We start from the raw sequence: 17,494 nt of genomic DNA on the forward strand, positions 1-17,494 counted from the left end.
TGTACACAAACATTACTCTGGTCTCCATAAACAGTTTTAAAATACAATTTTGTAGGCACCTGGGAGCCTCTAATAGCTGCCTATGCCGGTATTTTGCTTGAAAATGTCTAAACAGTTTTGAGTTGTCCTCACAATCACTCCGATTTCCTTAATCGCTAAACTTATTTGCTCCAAATCTTGATTTTCCATAATCTGAAAATTATTAATTATCAGCTCTTATTTTATTACATGTAGATGCTTGATTTACACCATATTATTTCTGGATGCCTCACAAGGTTACTCTTGAATCTTTTTTTTTTTTCTTTAACTGCAAGATAAAGATGTCAACATTGAGTCAACAGTGTGCCCTTGTTGCCAAGAAGGCCAATGGCATTTTGGGATGTATAAGTAGGGGCATTGCCAGCAGATTGAGGGACGTGATTGTTCCCCTCTATTCGACACTGGTGAGGCCTCATCTGGAGTACTGTGTCCAGTTTTGGGCCCCACACTACAAGAAGGATGTGGAAAAATTGGAAAGCATCCAGCGGAGGGCAACAAAAATGATTAGGGGTCTGGAACGCATGAGTTATGAGGAGAGACTGAGGGAACTGGGGATGTTTAGTCTTCAGAAGAGAAGAATGGGGGGGATTTGATAGCTGCTTTCAACTACCTGAAAGGGGGTTCCAAAGAGGATGGCTCTAGACTGTTCTCAGTGGTAGCAGATGACAGAACAAGGAGTAATGGTCTCAAGTTGCAGTGGGGGAGATTTAGGTTGGATATTAGGAAAAAACTTTTTCACTAGGAGGGGGGTGAAACACTGGAATGCGTTACCTAGGGAGGTGGTGGAATCTCCTTCCTTAGAAGTTTTTAAGGTCAGGCTTGACAAAGCCCTGGCTGGTATGATTTAATTGGGGATCGGTCCTGCTTTGAGCAGGGGGTTGGACTAGATGACCTCTGAGGTCCCTTCCAACCCTGATATTCTATGATTCTATGTACTGCTTTATACCACACACTATTTAGCGCCTGCTCTATAACATTTGGAGACACAAGTTCCAGGAAGCTGAAGATGCTGGGACTGTAGCTTGCTATCCTCTCCAGAGGGAGTTATCTGACTGCCTTTGAAGGGCATAAATGCCATTATTCCTCTAGAGTGAGTTGTAGAGGTGCCAGGGAGAGGAGATAAAAAATGCTCACGAGTGAGTTCATTGCCTTCCATGCTTCACAAACCCGGATGGGCTTTTCCCCCAGAATGATCTCTCTTTCAGATGTGGCCCTAGATCTGTACATCTCTGAACTTTGAGATATTTTAAATTCAAATCTAGAAATAGTTTTTAATTTTGCAAATTTCTCTTAGCTTTATAAAAGGGCAGGTCCATCCCCCGAGATGTGAACACATCCATACTTTAGTGGTATCTAATATTCAGATGTGAACTTCATGGAGGGTCCCATTTCTAGTCTCTTTGTATCTTTGTCTTTCCCCTGTTTCCTAGCATGGGGGTTGTGCAGCCATTTTGTGGAAAGTTTTGGAAACCAATCTCTCTTTTATGGAGGAGTTGTCCTTTCAGAATCACTGCTGTGGTGTGTCTCTCCTCCTGGTAGCAGTGCTTACTGAGTGATAGCTTCTTTACTACTCCTTTCCTTCCATACCCCACTTGCTTTTTTTAGGTGCAAGGCATTGTCTTAGAGAAATCTATAAAAGACCATCATCAGGCCAGTCTGAATATAATGGAGCTGCCAGCTAGGGACCACCTGATAAAGTAAAGCCACAGCCCTTTAAAACTGTTTCTTAATCTGAGACTAAACCAGCAGCTGAGCAACACCTGAGCATTGTAAACATAGGGTTCCGTGCTAAATATGCCAGTTAGACTGAGTGGAATCAGACAACTAGAAAGGGAATGGCAGTAGAATGTCTAGCATGGTGGTCTGCACTCACAAAAAGAGGGGTATTCCTCCTCTTCTTCCACTAACACATACACCTTTGTGTAGACCATAGTCTGGATAGCTGCAGGAAAGCTGGAGAGCTTCCAGGGGCCAGCTACTTTAGAAGTTACTTTTGACTGTGTAACCTGCACACCTACTGGGTGTGGTGCTCTGTCCCATCTAGTGGCACCGAGACCACTTAGAGAAAGACTGAGTCTGCTCTACAGCCTTAGCTAAAGGCCACGTGGCTTTTAGCTCATGCAGTAGAGGAGGGGTTCTCAAACTGGGGGTTGGGACCCCTCAGGGGGTCACAAGGTTATTACATGGGGGGTTGCGAGCTGTCAGCCTCCACCCCAAACCCCACTTTGCCTCCAGCATTTATAATGGTGTTAAATATGTAAAGAAGTGTTTTTAATTTAAAAGGGGGGTTGCACTCAGAGGCTTGCTATCTGAAAGGAGTCACCAGTACAAAAGTTTGAGAACCACTGCAGTAGAGGCTGATGCACTAAGCTCCAGAGGCCCCAGGTTCGATCCTGCCTGCTGATGACCAGGGTCTGTCGGTGTTACAAGTGCTGGAGAGCTTCCAGGGGCCAGCTACTATAGAGGTTACTTTTGGCTGTATCAGGCCTTTCTTTCTGTAACCAATACACAATTGTACTGTTCCTGGTGTAATGTGATATCAGAATACACACATGCAGTTAGAAGCCCTTCCACCTTTCTTAATATAGTAATAGATCAGGTTTTGCAATAATGGACACTTGACTTGAAACAGGATGAAATATTAATATGTAAACTTAAACTAGCTGTTAGTGCTGTTACAAAATAATTTTGGCCCTTGATGTTTTGCTTCCCATCACCTACTAGATATTTATATATGACTGACTCATTAGTTCCTCTACTTATGTCCTTTTCTTTCAGATAATGTTACCAACTGCTATATTGCAAAATCAAGCAGAGCTCTGAAACACAAAATTGGAATCTCTAATCAGTTTTTACTAATGTTTCAACAAAGTTCTTGTAGAAAATACATTTACATTTTGTACCCTCGAAGATTGCTTATCCACTGTTAACAATGCCATTATTGAAACACATATAACCATAAAAGCGTACTTGTTATCACGGAATATTCCACTGTAGTAGATTGGGCTCCTAAAGAAATGCATAAATAAATATAAACTGTAAACAATAATGCAAATAATGTGGTGAGTAGACTTCAGAGATTGCTTTGTGAAAACTGGTTATACATAAATACGTGTGTGTATCTATAAAATAATATTTTACTTACACACACACACACACACCCCTACCCCTTCATGAATGGGATCTATGGCAGAAACATCATAATTCTTTCCAGATTTTGTCTGGTGCTATTCCAATTCCTGATAAAGCTATGAATTCACTTTGAGTAGAAACTGGTCAATTTATACAGAAAATAACTTTTTGGACCTTCTGTCTCCTAAAAACTACCTGTCATTTAAAAAAAAAAAGAAGAAAAGACAGAGGGAGAGCAGTAATTGTCAAGAAATTTGTTTTTTAAGGATTTTGTAATATACAGGGTAAGTGTGTGTGGTGGTGATTCTGTCTAGTAGCTGGCCTCAGTGAAGGCTGAGAGCCTGCAATTAGTGGAGTTGATCCTTTTGGTTTAAATGTTAGGGGTTTCAGCTTGTGGGGTTGAAAGTCCAAGGTTATGTTTGAAAGTATATAGCCATGGTGTGACGGGTTCCCACCGGGGTGCCACTTGTAACTGGGGTACCACTGAGCCCGCCTGACCCACCAGCATTGGCTCCCTTTCACACTGTGGTGCTGTGATAAGTTACCAAGCTCTCTAAGCTTGCTTTTTCGCCAGCATACACACAGTATAGGGACACACCCAGCTGTAGCTTCACACAGATGCTGAGATCAGCTCTGCCTGGGAAGGCTCAGCTAAGGCACCTCCCAGTTGCTAAAGCATGCACCCCTCTCTGGAGTGTAAACCCAAAATTACACTATCTTGTGCTGCACAGGGAACTGTACAGCGTAAGCTCATAAAATTCGCCCCCTCCCTCGATGTGGAGAGATATGCAACAGCTTTTTGTCCCAAGTTATAATTTCCACTCCCTGTTTTTAGACAAAACAAAAACAAGTTTATTAACTACAAAAGATAGATTTTAAGTGATTGTAAGTGATAGCAAACAGATCAAAGCAGATTACCTTAATAAATAAACAAAACCTCAAACTGAGCGTAACACACTAGATAGGTAGGATATAAATTAAAAAATTCTCACCATGAGTGATAAACAGGCTGGCAGATTCTTAAGGCACAAGTTGCCTTGGCTCTCCCAGGTTTTCATACATAGGCTAAAAATCCCTTTATCCTGGGACCATTACATCCCACAGTTCAGTCCTTGCCCCTCAGGCATTTCCAGGTGTGTTGTAGGGAGAGCAAGGACCCATCATGATGTCACTGTCCCCTTTTTATAGTTTCTTCCCACTTTCTGGAAAGCTCTTTTGCTGTGACCTGGGTCAAACAGTTCCCATTGTGTAGTGCTATCTCTGAGAGGTTTCTATTATACACAGTTCCTGGGGTAATCCTTGTGCTTGTGTGCATTTCCTCAATAAGCCATTAACGTTGTTTAGCCTTTTTACTGTTGACCTGAAAGGCTGCTTGTGTGTGTTTTCAACCTCACAACGTGTTTCAGTAACACATACATAGCCAAACTTCATCACTTCACATATGACGATAGCAAAGGGGTGGGCAAACTTTTTGGCCCCAGGGCCACATTGGGATTACGAAACAGTATGGAGGGCCAGGTAGGGAAGGCTGTGCCTTCACAAACAGCCTGGCCTCCACCCCCTACTCCCTTCCCCTCCCATTTCCCGCCTCCTGACTGCCCCCCTCAGAACCGCTGACCCATCCAACCCGCCCTGCTCCTTGTCCCCTGACCACCCCCTCCCGGGACCCCCTGCCCCAACCACAGCCCCGGGATCCCATCCCCTATCCAACCCCCCCCGCTCCCTGTCCCCTGACTGCCCTGACCCCTATCCACACCCCCACCCCATGACAGGACCCCCGACCCATCCATCCCCCCCACACTTCTTGTCCCCTAACTGCCCCCCAGGACACCCCACTCCCTATCTAGCCCCCCTGCACCCTGTCTCCTGACTGCCCTCCCCGAACCTCTGCCCCATCCAACCGCCCCTTCTCCCCTGACTGCCTCCTGGGACCTCCTGCCCCTTATCCAACCCCTCTCTCCCCCGGCCCCCTCACCGTTCCGGTGGCAGGACAGGCTTATTGGAAAGCCTGGCGAGGGGGGACAACAGGGAAGGGGCTAGGGACTAGCCTCCCTGGCCAGGAGCTCAGGGACCAGGCAGGACGGTCCCGCTGGCCGTAGTTTGCCCACCTCTGCAATAGCACATACAATCCAACGAGATATTGCTGTCTACCAGATCAAGACTTTTAGAATGATACCTGACAAGGCATGCTTTGTACAAAACATATCCTAATTACATGACAGGGGTGAATACTGGGGTGCCAGGGTATCACACATGGGTTTGCTACACCTTAAATTTTACAGTACTAGATGACTCTATCTTATTGATTAATTATACACTGCCACCAAAACCCATTCAGAATGGAGTGTGTCTTCTTGACATCCCTTCTGTGTCTCCTTCTTTTATCTAGTTACTTATATGACCTTCCTCACCACAGTATCTAGGCACCTTGCAACCATTAATATATTAATGGATTTTATCCTCCAAGATCATTGAGAGGTAGAGAAATATTATCCCTATTCTACAGATGGGGAACTGAGGGTAGATTAAGTGACTTGTTTAAAGTCACAAGTGAAGTCTGTGGTTGAGCGGGGAATCAAACCCATGTCTGAGTCCCAGGCCAGTGCCCTAGACTGTCTTTCCTCTATTAATATTCCTTGAAGGCAGACCTTGTAAGATTCATTCTCACAGGATAATGTGCAGTGTAGAAGGTTTTTCTTTTATCACCAACAGTTACAAATCTATCCCCCCACCCCAATCTGGTTTCTTGTGCAAAGAAAATGCATAAACTTTATCTTTAAAGCTTACTGACAAAAGAAAAATATGTACAAAAAATTTACTGAAACATGTTATAATGGTATAAACACTTTTGCATTGATATTGAACTGCACCCACAGAAGGGGGTTGCACCAATTGAATGGAATCAGTATAAAAACCCATTTAATTAGATCTGCCTCAGATTCTTTCTCTGTAAAACTTGCTGCCTCTGAGCGAAAGGCAAAATTTCAACTACTCACTTAATGTTTTAGTCTTAGCACTTGCCCACCTCCCCATTCCAGAACTCCTCCACCAAAAGTATACTTGAATGAAAATATTATAGCCAATATTGTGCACTTATAGGAAAGTAGGTCCAAATTCTGCTCTCGCTTATATTTGGGTAAATCTGGAGTAACTGCACTGGTTTCAAAGAAGTTGCCTTCCATTTACACTAGTGTAATTTGGCCCATTTTGAATAAATACACTGACATATATTTAAGACTCCAATGAAAAAAAACAAAGCAAACCAGAACCAAGCCAGCTCAGACTTGTTTTATGTTTGCTGTGCTTTAAATCTAAAGTTAAAGTGCAATTTGAGTTTTTAATTTTAAAGAAAAAATGGTTTCATACCGAGCTGTCTTTCCGTTCCTCCATGTCCAAAGCTTTATCTTGCATTATGGTCAGCCTTTCAGTTCTTCTTGTTAGTACCGAAATGTAAGTAATGGCGAAAAACTGAGCAAGGAAAGGGCAAAGGCAGGTGCAGTTTGATCTTCAACTCCTTTGTTTTGTTTTTGTCATATTGGAAATATTGTTTGAGTGTCCCTCAAACCTGGAGGCTTTAGCTCTAACTGAGGATGCCCTAATGAGCCCTGGGAAAGAATAAATCACAAACAAACTTTTTGCGACGCAGTTTAGAGCAGTGTTTCTCAAACTGGAGTCTGCGGACCCCTGGGGGTCCATGAGGGCACTCCACGGGGTCTGCGGGCCATGTTGATTAATTCCTTCCCCTCCCTCCCTTAACTCCTCCTCCTCCCTCCCAGCACCTCCTGCACACCAGAGAACAGCTGTTCAGCGATGTGCAGGAGCTGCTGGGAGGGAGGGGGAGAGAGGAGGCGGGAAGAGGTGGGGCAGAGGTGGAAATGGGGGTGGGGTCTGAGGCTGAGTGGGGGGCTTAGAGGGTCTGTGAAAATTTTAAAATCAAAATGGGGGTCCTTGGGTTGCTAAAGCTTGAGAACCGCTGGTTGAGAGAATCCACTGAGTGTTTAGTGTTTTCCTAATCGGATACTTGTTCTGATGCTTATTGAAGTCAATATGTATCTCCATTGACTTCAGTGGGTGTTTAATTAGGCCCTGCTGAAGCCCAAGAAAAATGGAAGAGAGAGACATTCTGGATCCTCTCCATATCTCACTCCCCTTCCTTCTACACTCAATTTCAACACACTGTTTTGTGTCAGTTTGCTGGATTGGCTGACCCCCATATGTGCATTGGTTGACGTTTTTCCTTATTCTAATCAAAAATATGTTTTAATTAATGGTTTTTAAAAAATGGCTTTAATCTACAAACTGGCTTCTAATGGTTAAATTGCATAATAATTCTGACCAAACAAATCTGAATGCAAGTGAGCAACTCTGGCTCCAGCAGAAGAAGGTTGCTGATAAGGTAGTCTGAAAAAGGCATCAGAGTTCTCAGGCGAGTAGATCATTTTGTAAAACAAAAATAAAGGTCCTTTTGTTTTCAAAGTGGAGGCCTTCAAGCCTGTTACAATGTTCTATTCAAATGTCTAATTAAATATCTTCTGCGTTTATATTGCAATTAGGAGACAATCATCCTGACACTGCATTCTGTTCCATTGACATCCAGTCTCTTAAATCTGTCAAATGGCTGAATCTCTTGAAAATAAGTGGTTTCCTAGAAGTAGGCATTTCTGCGGAAGTTCTTGTGGTCAAAGTATAAGGAACCATTTTAAACACTTGTGGCAAATGTAATAATTTACATAAATATATTAAACTGAACAGATATGGAATAGTTTATGCCTACGTTTAAGAGTCAATAAACTCCTTTGGGTACCTGCCACAGGAAGTTATAAAGATTTTTATACAGATGTTAAGTACAGTGAAAATTCTGATCTTTGCTACACCAGTGTAAATCTTCATTAATATAAACAAATATCAGAGGGGTAGCCGTGTTAGTCTATATCCACAAAAACAATGAGGAGTCCGGTGGTAACTTAAAGACTAAGAGATTTATTTGGGCAAAAGCTTTTGTGCATCTGAAGAAATGGGTTTTTACCCACGAAAGCTTACATCCAAATAAATCTGTTAGTCTTTCAGGTGCCACTGGACTCCTCGTTGTTAATATAAGCAAAGTTACTCAACATTTGCAAAAGTTTTGCTGAGATCAGAATGTGACTCATCCAAGAAGCCCAAATCATAATTTTCATAATACAAAAATGATAGAGATGTATTAATTTTGTAATTTTTAAAATGAGTAAGGATAAGCTATAAAGATAAATATTTTCAAGTAGAAATTCCTATGTCCCCTTAAATCATGGACCATTTCTAACTTTCCTAATACTGTAATTGCAATGAAATATACTCTGTAAAGGGGTCAGTTCACTTTCGTAGATCACATGCAACATAAACACAGTATCTGAGCATATGCCTCCTCTGTGCCTCATAATGTACAGCCCTCATTCTAGATTCAAATGTGGCTAATAGAAACCTATTTCTCTGCTATTATTATAAATCACAGACACTGAATCTTGAAATTCAGGTGTTTGGGAACTTAATACATTTTTTAAAAATCCACCCCACTTCATTTCAAGCTCCTTTTTCTTTAATGCCTTCATTTTGGGTCTTTGTTGTACACCTCACCCTTCCAAAGCAGAAAAAAAAAAGTTCCATGCAGTTTACTGTGTATAAAACTTTCATATGAAGTATTTAAAAAACAGTGTCCTTCTGCTCTGTATACACATTAAAGGGCTCCATTCTGGCAGTGTAAAAGGGCCTTATAGTGGGTGTAAGTATAATGTATGTATTTTATGCCTTCTAGCATGCCAGAGTGGTATAAAAAGGCCTTAGTGTAAATGAGAATCAGGCCTTAAAAATCCAGTGTCAGTAAGATTGTTAGCCCTTCTGTGCTGGTCAAAATTTTAATTCACCCCACTATTACGCAGTGTGCTATATTCCAATTTGTTTCCACTCTCCTCTCCTGAAATGGCTGCATTTCTATTACGTTTGCATGCTTAGATGCTTTGTCAAGCTCTTTGTGATGAGATATTATTATTATTTTATATTTAAGGCCAGCATATCACTTTGATCCCAGGCAGGCTGAGTTCTAGGGTTTTGAGTAGAGATGTACAAAACACATAGGAAATGTTTACATAATTTTTGTATATGAGGCTCTAAAAGATTTCATAGACTTGGGTGAGGGAGATGTTTGCATGTGAAATACTGCTTTTCATGGTGCTTAAGGGAAGTGAAGGAATAGGCATTTTGGGGGAGAAATGTGCTTTATTCCAGGATCAAATGTTGCCAATTCTTTAACACACTTACCCCAGATAAAAATTTACCAGTCTGAACGTTTTGGGTTTGATTTTTTTCCCTTCAAATCCAGTTTTCAGCAGTTTGTAAATCTTTCACCTGTGTAAATTACTTCCTTGTGAAAATTATAGAAGGGGTTGGAATATGGTCTTCAGGGGAAAAGACACATTGCTGTTTTTATTGTCAAATATTAGAATAATGTCAAATGTTAGAATAAATGTTCATGCAACTTGGGTTCAGATTGTGTAATCTTATTTTTTACCGCTTTTTAGAACAAACTGATTCAAGATTAAATTGAACTAAGGTACATGAATTGTGCTAAATCCCCAGCTGGTATAAATCTGCATAGCTCCATTGACTTCAAGCTATATCAATTTGAATCAGCTGAGAATCTGGCCCATTAACTCTTAAAAAATGTGAAAAGAAGCCCTAGCCTTTTAGTATAACACATTTTATAAACGAAGAGACTCATTAAACATGAAGCTGACATGCTTCCGAATTCAGCAATACCTTGCTAATGAAACCTTTGCCCTCTTAAGGTGAGAAACCGTACCAATGCGACTTTAAGGACTGTGAGCGAAGGTTCTCTCGTTCAGACCAACTCAAACGACACCAAAGACGACACACAGGTTTGTTGGCTATAACTCTCCTCTCTAACGTTCTTCTTAGCAGGAAGATTCATCCTTAGTTAGACTCCAGGGATGATGATTTTTTACTAGCATTTCAGAATCACAAATTTATGCCTCAGTAATTGAGCTTTTGGATTCTGCAAACTTGTATCAAAACTCTCCAAATGAAACATTCTGCTCTCTGGGGTGATGTGCATGGGGTGGGAAATATTCTCTCTTTTGAACAAGGAATGATTAAACAAAATAAAACCATCTACTAGTAATCTGATAAAAGTAATAATTTAAAAACAATTAATGCAGTTAATACTGCAGTAATGCTTATGATTTAAATATGTAAGGGAAAACCTGCACTCACCCATGAGTGAGGCTCAAAAGGCAATGGAACTACCATGAGTTTGCTGTGCAGAAAGGAGAAGCAGATGATGAAGTGTACACCACACCCACTGCATTCTACAGAGCACGGCTCTGCATCCAGACCCCAATCCTGCACTTAGGCATGTGCATGGGCTTAAATCCTATTGACTTTAAGCATGTAGCTACACTGGCCACAAACTCTGCACTGGAAACATGTAGCACTCCTTGGCTACAGGGTGGAGAATGTTGTAGCAATTATGAATGGCTCTGTGGCCTGATTCTGGATTGTGGAATATTACAAGGTTCCTTATGCAAAGTCTGTTTGCTCAGTTTTTATCCTAAGGAAGACAGTTTGGCCCTTAAGAGGTAATAGGAGAATTATGATGGACTTCAGCTGTGTGAAACTTTCCATAATGAAACCTGAAACGATGGGAATCTTTCGGTTTAAACATGAAAACTAGCAGTTCATGTAAACTTTCTTTGGGTTTTGCAAACCTTAAATCAGAATCCCCAGTGGTGGCTCTTTTGGGGTGAGGAGGGACATTTTTGAGACTGTTACGTGGCATCACTTAATTTTCCCCCCTAATATATACATTTTTGACGATCCCATGGTAGGTCTTCTGGGTTGAACAAATCCTTAAGAACCCATGTACAATATATATTGTTTAATAAAACTTGTCAGGTGGATTTTTTTTCAATCTGGTTTTACCAAATTGAATCCAAATACACCAAGCTTGAGGTGGAATGCCAGGGGTACCAAACCACAGGAACCAAAAAAATAACTTTGCGGAGCTTTTCTTGATCATGACTTTTTGAATCCTATGATTAGTGCTTGCTTACACTGGCTGCAGCTGGGATGTTTTATACCTGAAAGTGTTAACTGGTCTGTAGGAGAAAGATAGGGTTATGAAAGGTTAAGTTGTACAGCAGCCTGATTAATGATCTTTGAGACACGTAGGCGGGCAGCTGGGGAGGAGTAGTTACAGGAATTATTAAAAAAAAATGCCAGTATTTTGATAATTCAGAAATAATTGATCTCCCTGACCCTTCCCAAAAGTTGTTGGAGTACGGGAATAGATTTGTTTTATCTATTTAGGTGTGAAACCCTTCCAGTGTAAAACCTGTCAGAGAAAGTTCTCCAGATCTGATCATCTGAAGACTCATACCAGGACTCATACAGGTAAAACAAGTGCGTAAACTTTTCTTCACATTTATATTTCATTATTTATTTAAACTAAATAAATTTTATTGTGATTTAAATGTTTAGCGAGAGTCTTCGAACCTGGGTTAACATTTTCAAAAGTGCCCAAGTGACTTAGGAGCCTGAGTCCCATTGACTTTCAGTGAGACTTGGCTCCTAGATGCTCAAATCACTTATCAAAATAGGACTTAGGCTCCTGTGTTACTTAGATGCTTCTGAAAATGTTACTCCTGGTTACTTCATGCTTTTAGGACATGTCAGTTTGGCATCATGTATTTTGTCAGCTTTTGTGAAATGGCTTTAGTGATCTCAGCCCACAAAGATCCACTGTGCATAAACTATCATCCCCACAACAGCTCACAAAGAGGCCATTTAATGCCAGCCTCAGCAGAGGGGCTGTGTAAAGGATCTTCTCATCTCTACTCATGGCCCCTCTAGGTCAGGGTTGAGGCCTAATGTAAGGTATCTTGGGGAAGCTGGCATCACTGTAATCTCTCCTGAGGATAAAGACAGCACCTTTTGCCAACTGTAAACAGCCACACGCACAAAATCTAAAGTAAAAACACACCAAAATGTCCAAGGAACATTTGAGGAAACATAATGATGGAATTACAATAGATCCTTTCCATAGCATTTTAACTGAAACCTCATGTTCTGGGACTAATTTAGAATTATTTTTGCACCATTCTTAGCTGAACAATTTGATCTACTAATTTACTTATAAAATCAGAATATCTTGCCAATAAACAGCTGCCTTTCTAGAGTTCAATATTATTAGATACCTCAGTGCTATTCATAATGGTCTCAAGCTTTGAGACATGCCTCCATACTGCGAGACAAGGACTTGTAAAAAGTCCTACTCTCCCAGCTAAGATAAGGAATTTTTCTCTTCCCTTCCCTCCCACAAAATTTTCATATTTAAGATGTAAAACATAATTTACATAAATCAGAACTATTTGCCTGTGGAATACTGGCACTTTCCAGGCTGCATCCAAAAGAAAGCATAAGACAATGTGCTGTGTATTTCATTGTCTACACTTTTATGGTCTGCAAATGGTAAAGGGTACAGTTTTAACCTCTGGTGTATGCCCACAGTTACAGTGTGACCTTGGCCTGAAATAGGGTGCATCTTCTCTAGGAAAAAAGGTGTGGTCATAGTTAACATGACTTAATATGAGGTAAATTCCTAGTGAAGGCAAGCCAGTGTGTAGTTTTCACATAAATTAGTAAATTGCGTTAAAGGTCATGGGGGAGTATAGGTTTTACCTCAACCTGTTAACATGTGACAACTACAAACTGCCTATTTTCACTAGGATTTTACCTCATGTTAGCTAACTCTAGTTATGAAAACACATTTTACCCCCTAGTGAAGACAAGGCACAAGCTCTGTTCTGTGCCTGAGTGAGAGGACTAACACGACTCAAGCAAAGACTAGAGCCTGGGGCTTTACCATCTTATAGCCACAATGTGAGCTGGACCTGTGTCTTCACTGCCAAAAAAAGGTGTGTTTTTACAACAAGATAGATAACTCAAGATGTCTCCACGGGGATCAACGGAGCTAAGGTGCACAGATAGTTTATTCCTTCATGTAGCTAGCTGAGGTCAGTACTATAGCACCCCACTTGGAGTTGAAATTGACTAGCTACATCAAGGCAGAAATTACAGTGCCTTGTCTCCCCAGGGATTTTAGAGTGAGTTAGTCATCTGACTCTAAAAGGCACAACTGTTTTGGCAGGGAAGACAGCCTGTAATACTTCCATAGGGGAGTAAGGAAGTGTCCCCTTTCTTCCTGTATTTCCCCACATGGCTGCTAGTCCTCCTCCTGAGCAGGCAGGCAGGAGTGGGCAGAGCTTTGACTGTCTCCCCAGTGTGCAGGATAGCGTAGCTGATCCAGCATGGAAGGAAAAGTAATCTGCACCCAGTATAGACTTGTAGCAAGGCGAGAAGCAGATTTTTCTCTGGGGCAGCATAATTACATGCTACTTTTACTCAGGGGTTCTGGCAAAGCTACAGTCTAGCCCGTAATGAGTAATTCACATCAATGAGGATGATTTGGTCAGTGCTGCTGAGAACTGATGGGGTGATGTTCACTTATATAAGTGTTATGATTTTATTAGTAATTCTGACAAGTTCATCTCTGTTCTAAACCATTTGATACCTTTCTGTAATAATCAGAGCTTGTCAAAGTATTTGTTAAGCTAATGAATCAGACTTCAAAACTTTATGCATCTGTTTCACTGCTTTTTGCAAAAAAAACTTCACCACAATTCAAACTTCCCGAGTGTGAATCTGGAATTTTTGAAATGATCTGCACAGAAAGTGAGCCAAGGAGGCAGGTGGGGTAGTGTTAGTTAGGAAAGCTCATTCCAACCCCAGAGTGTATTGCATTGGGGAATGCTGGACCTCTAGCCAGCACAGATGACTTCAGGCTCCAGAAACAGACCTGTTCGTACTTAGAAAGACAAACAAACAAATAGAAAATCCAAGTTTATATCACTAATGATACAAATCTAGAAGAATAAAATTTCTGATTCCGTTCTGACCTATGCCCTGCTCTGAGCTGTTGAGGACATTCCTCCAGCATTCCTGCGCTGTCAGAAATGTGACTTGCTACTGCATTTGCATGCTGTGGTAAATTGAAGAATTGCTAAAAGTGCAGAAAGGATATTTTTCTATTTGGGGTCTGTTTGATTTTTTGATTATTGATCTACTTAGGGGAGTGCTAGGAAAATATGGAGCATTCTGGGCCTCCAATAATTTCCCATTCTTTCTTCTCAGTGGAACATGTGAGGTCTGCTTCACTTGGAGAGCAGTGAGGAACTTTCTGAATCAGCTCGCCAAGCCTGAGGCTAAGCTCCATAGACCTCTTCTTACCCAGCTCCATAAGTCTTCACTGTGCATTGATGGCTTGATAGAGCCTATTGAAGTCATTGGAAATGACTGACTTCCTTGGGCATTGGATCAGGCTTTAAAGAATAACCACTGGTGTGCCAGGCCCATGTGCTTCCTTCAGGAATGTGCTCTTGCAAATGTTCAGCTTAATCTTAAAAGGGCATCTTTAAAACATAGGTTGAGTGAGAAATGCTCTCATTTAGGGCCTGGTCTTGCAAAGCACTGAGCATTGAAGTGAATGGGAGTTGAGGGCATTCAGTGCCTTAAAGAGCTGAGCCCATAATTAGTTTCCTATTGAAAGGAGTTATAAAGAAACAAAATAAATGGTAAATGTTTCAGTCCATCTCTATGCCAGTTAAACAATGGGGTGTTTTTGTTAACAGGTGAAAAACCATTCAGCTGTAGATGGCCCAGCTGTCAAAAAAAATTTGCCAGATCCGATGAATTAGTCCGTCATCACAACATGCACCAGAGGAACATGACTAAACTTCAGTTGGCCCTTTAGACAATTCAAACAAATGAATAAACCAGATGGGACATTATGAACTACTGCAAACTTTTCCAACATCCTTGACCACCTCTTTAGGAAAGCTACGGCTGTCTTCACTACCCAGCTGAGACAAGTTAACTAAACCGTAGGATTCTGGTCAGTTTTGTCATCCATTTGGCCTTTAAAAAAAATTTCCCATTCAATGTTAAGTAGTTTTATTTTGTTACATTGTTATGGAATTACAAATACTGTTACAGTTAAAATATCACTATGAACTATAGTTACTTTTGATTTTTTTTCTAAAAAGCTTTCAATTTTTATTTCTTCTTGAACTTTTCCAGGTGCAAATTCATTGCACCTTATTCAGTTAAACTGTGTGTAGGGCATGTGTGCATGTCTGCTAAGGTAAGCTTTGTGCTTACTGCAAATGTGCATATTGTTAGGTTTCCAAATTCTAATACAACCACACACTCAAAAAAAACACCTGAGACATTTTTGGTAAGCTTTGTACTTCTACTGCCTGAGGGCAATTTTTTAAAATGTAAGGTCTGATTTGAATTTCAAAAATCAACTTAAAAAAACCCCCAGTTTCTAGAGCAGTTAAAGCTAGATGAAGCAATACCACTTTGTGCAGAAAATGAGAATCTTACAATTAAGTTAACTTGCTTTTAACATTATAGCATTGATCCCACAAAATTGTATTTTCTCTGTTTAAATCATTTTTTTTGTACTGGTTTAAATTTATTCCATCATGAGATGCACAGATCTCCTTCTTACCCCAAACGGATTCCAGTCATTGTAGACATTTGGGATTTGTTTACAATGTAAACCACACTGGTTATGTGGTTAGCAAGCTGTATAAACTTAAAACTGAACTTAAATGGGGCTGGTCCAGGATCTCCATTGACAGATTACTCTTAAGATAAGTAACTTAAAAAGACTCTTCGTCAAGTATATGTGAAAAGAGACATTAGTGTGAGGAAATATATTGTTTCAGGGTTTTGGAAGGAGGGGTTTATTATTTCCTATTAATTGCTTGAAATTGTGTGTGTGTATATATAAATATATCTGATAATGTATTGCTCTTAGACAACTAAAATTAGAAAGTGTATAAATATTAGATGCATCACTGTTCTGATGTTGTTGCTGTTACAAATTATTGATAACACTAAGAATGTAACCTGCATTTTTCACCAAGCTTTCAATTAAAGCCCCTTCAAAGAGAAAAAAACGAGAGTCCAACAGCTGTCTTGTTTCATGGCTGGTATTAGATTTCACATGCCATGTCCAATAGTTCCCATTTTTTGTATATAAAGGTACCACCAGCATTGATGACCACTGGTTAACCTGTCCAGGTCTTGACCACAATTTATCCATCTCACTGGGGAATTGTACTGGCAACAGAAAACAGTATCAGGTTTCATATTATGTTATAAAACAGTTGCTTCAATCTTTTTTTTCTTACAATAGTTTGTGTTGGTCTAACCCACTAAAAGACAATTTGAGTGAAAACACTACAGCTTAGTAAAAAATGTTTGAAACAGAAAATATTGACCTATAGAATCACATGTTGTAGTTCGCATGAATACCTTTTTAGCTTCGGAGGTCATAGGCTGGATACCAAGTAAGACTTAAATTACAACTGTGGTGCATTAAATCAGTTGAGCAGGTTTAAAAAACACTCATTCTTTTCTAGAAGGTGAAGTGTGAAAATGAGGATAAAAATAACGGTTCCTTTGTCATCCTGAGTGATTTTTATTTTGTAAATAAATACAACCTGATTTGGTGCCCTCAGGCTCAGATTTTGACCTTGCAAAATTATTGTATCCTAATTCCCTTTTCATTAACTATTTTTAAATCGTTCCAAGATTTTTTCTTTCTCTGTAATGCAACACAAAGGCACTCCAGCTATGATAGGTTAAGCTTTTGGCAGCTGCATCCTCAAGAAAACTTAACAGTTAATTCTTTAAGTTCTCTTTTTCACATGGATATTGCATCATTGTTAATTACTGTTGGGATACTGTGACTCATTTATATCAGTCAGTTTTTATCTTTTGCTGCAAAAAGACAGCATCTCTCTGGAGAAACCCATAACGTGTGGCAAACATCAAATATTTGGAGCGAATGGTGGGTGTGAAACTATGCAGTATTAAACAAATAAAACAGCCCCACCTTGTCCTCTGGCAACATTTAGCTTTAGAAAGAATGTTCTCTGATTTACCAGTAGCGTTCTCTGACTACAAAAATCTGCACCCAAAAGAGAGATCTGCCAGATGTGTTTACACTATAAACAAAAAAATCCAACCTCAAGTTATGCCTGCATTAGTCAAACATAAATAAAACTATGTACCTGAAATGTAACCAAAACTACAGGACAACATGGCCCAGACTTTCAGTGTCCAGCAAATAGGGGTGTCCACAGCTTTCCTCCTGTAGTGAATTGCAGGGCAAATAATAATAGAAGGATACACAACTGCA

The 17,494-nt window shown here is 40.3% G+C and overlaps 1 protein-coding gene across 5 annotated transcripts in view; it reads left to right on the top strand.

Moving 5' to 3' along the window:
* The window catches only part of WT1 (WT1 transcription factor), a 48,496-nt gene extending 32,246 nt beyond the window's left edge, over positions 1-16,250 (top strand). For 4 of the 5 annotated variants that reach the window (XM_073347732.1, XM_073347734.1, XM_073347736.1 and 1 more), the window contains 3 exons: positions 9,990-10,079; positions 11,530-11,622; positions 14,910-16,250. In XM_073347732.1, coding sequence (XP_073203833.1) covers positions 9,990-10,079; positions 11,530-11,622; positions 14,910-15,031 — 305 coding nt within the window. In that variant the 3' untranslated portion in view covers positions 15,032-16,250. The remainder of the gene's footprint in view (positions 1-9,989; positions 10,080-11,529; positions 11,623-14,909) is intronic. The other variant, XM_073347733.1, reaches the window with a different exon arrangement.
* The last annotated feature ends 1,244 nt before the right edge of the window (positions 16,251-17,494 follow it).

The sequence above is a fragment of the Lepidochelys kempii genome, chromosome 6 (genome assembly GCF_965140265.1).
Source record: "Lepidochelys kempii isolate rLepKem1 chromosome 6, rLepKem1.hap2, whole genome shotgun sequence".
Classification (NCBI taxonomy): Eukaryota; Metazoa; Chordata; order Testudines; family Cheloniidae; genus Lepidochelys; species Lepidochelys kempii.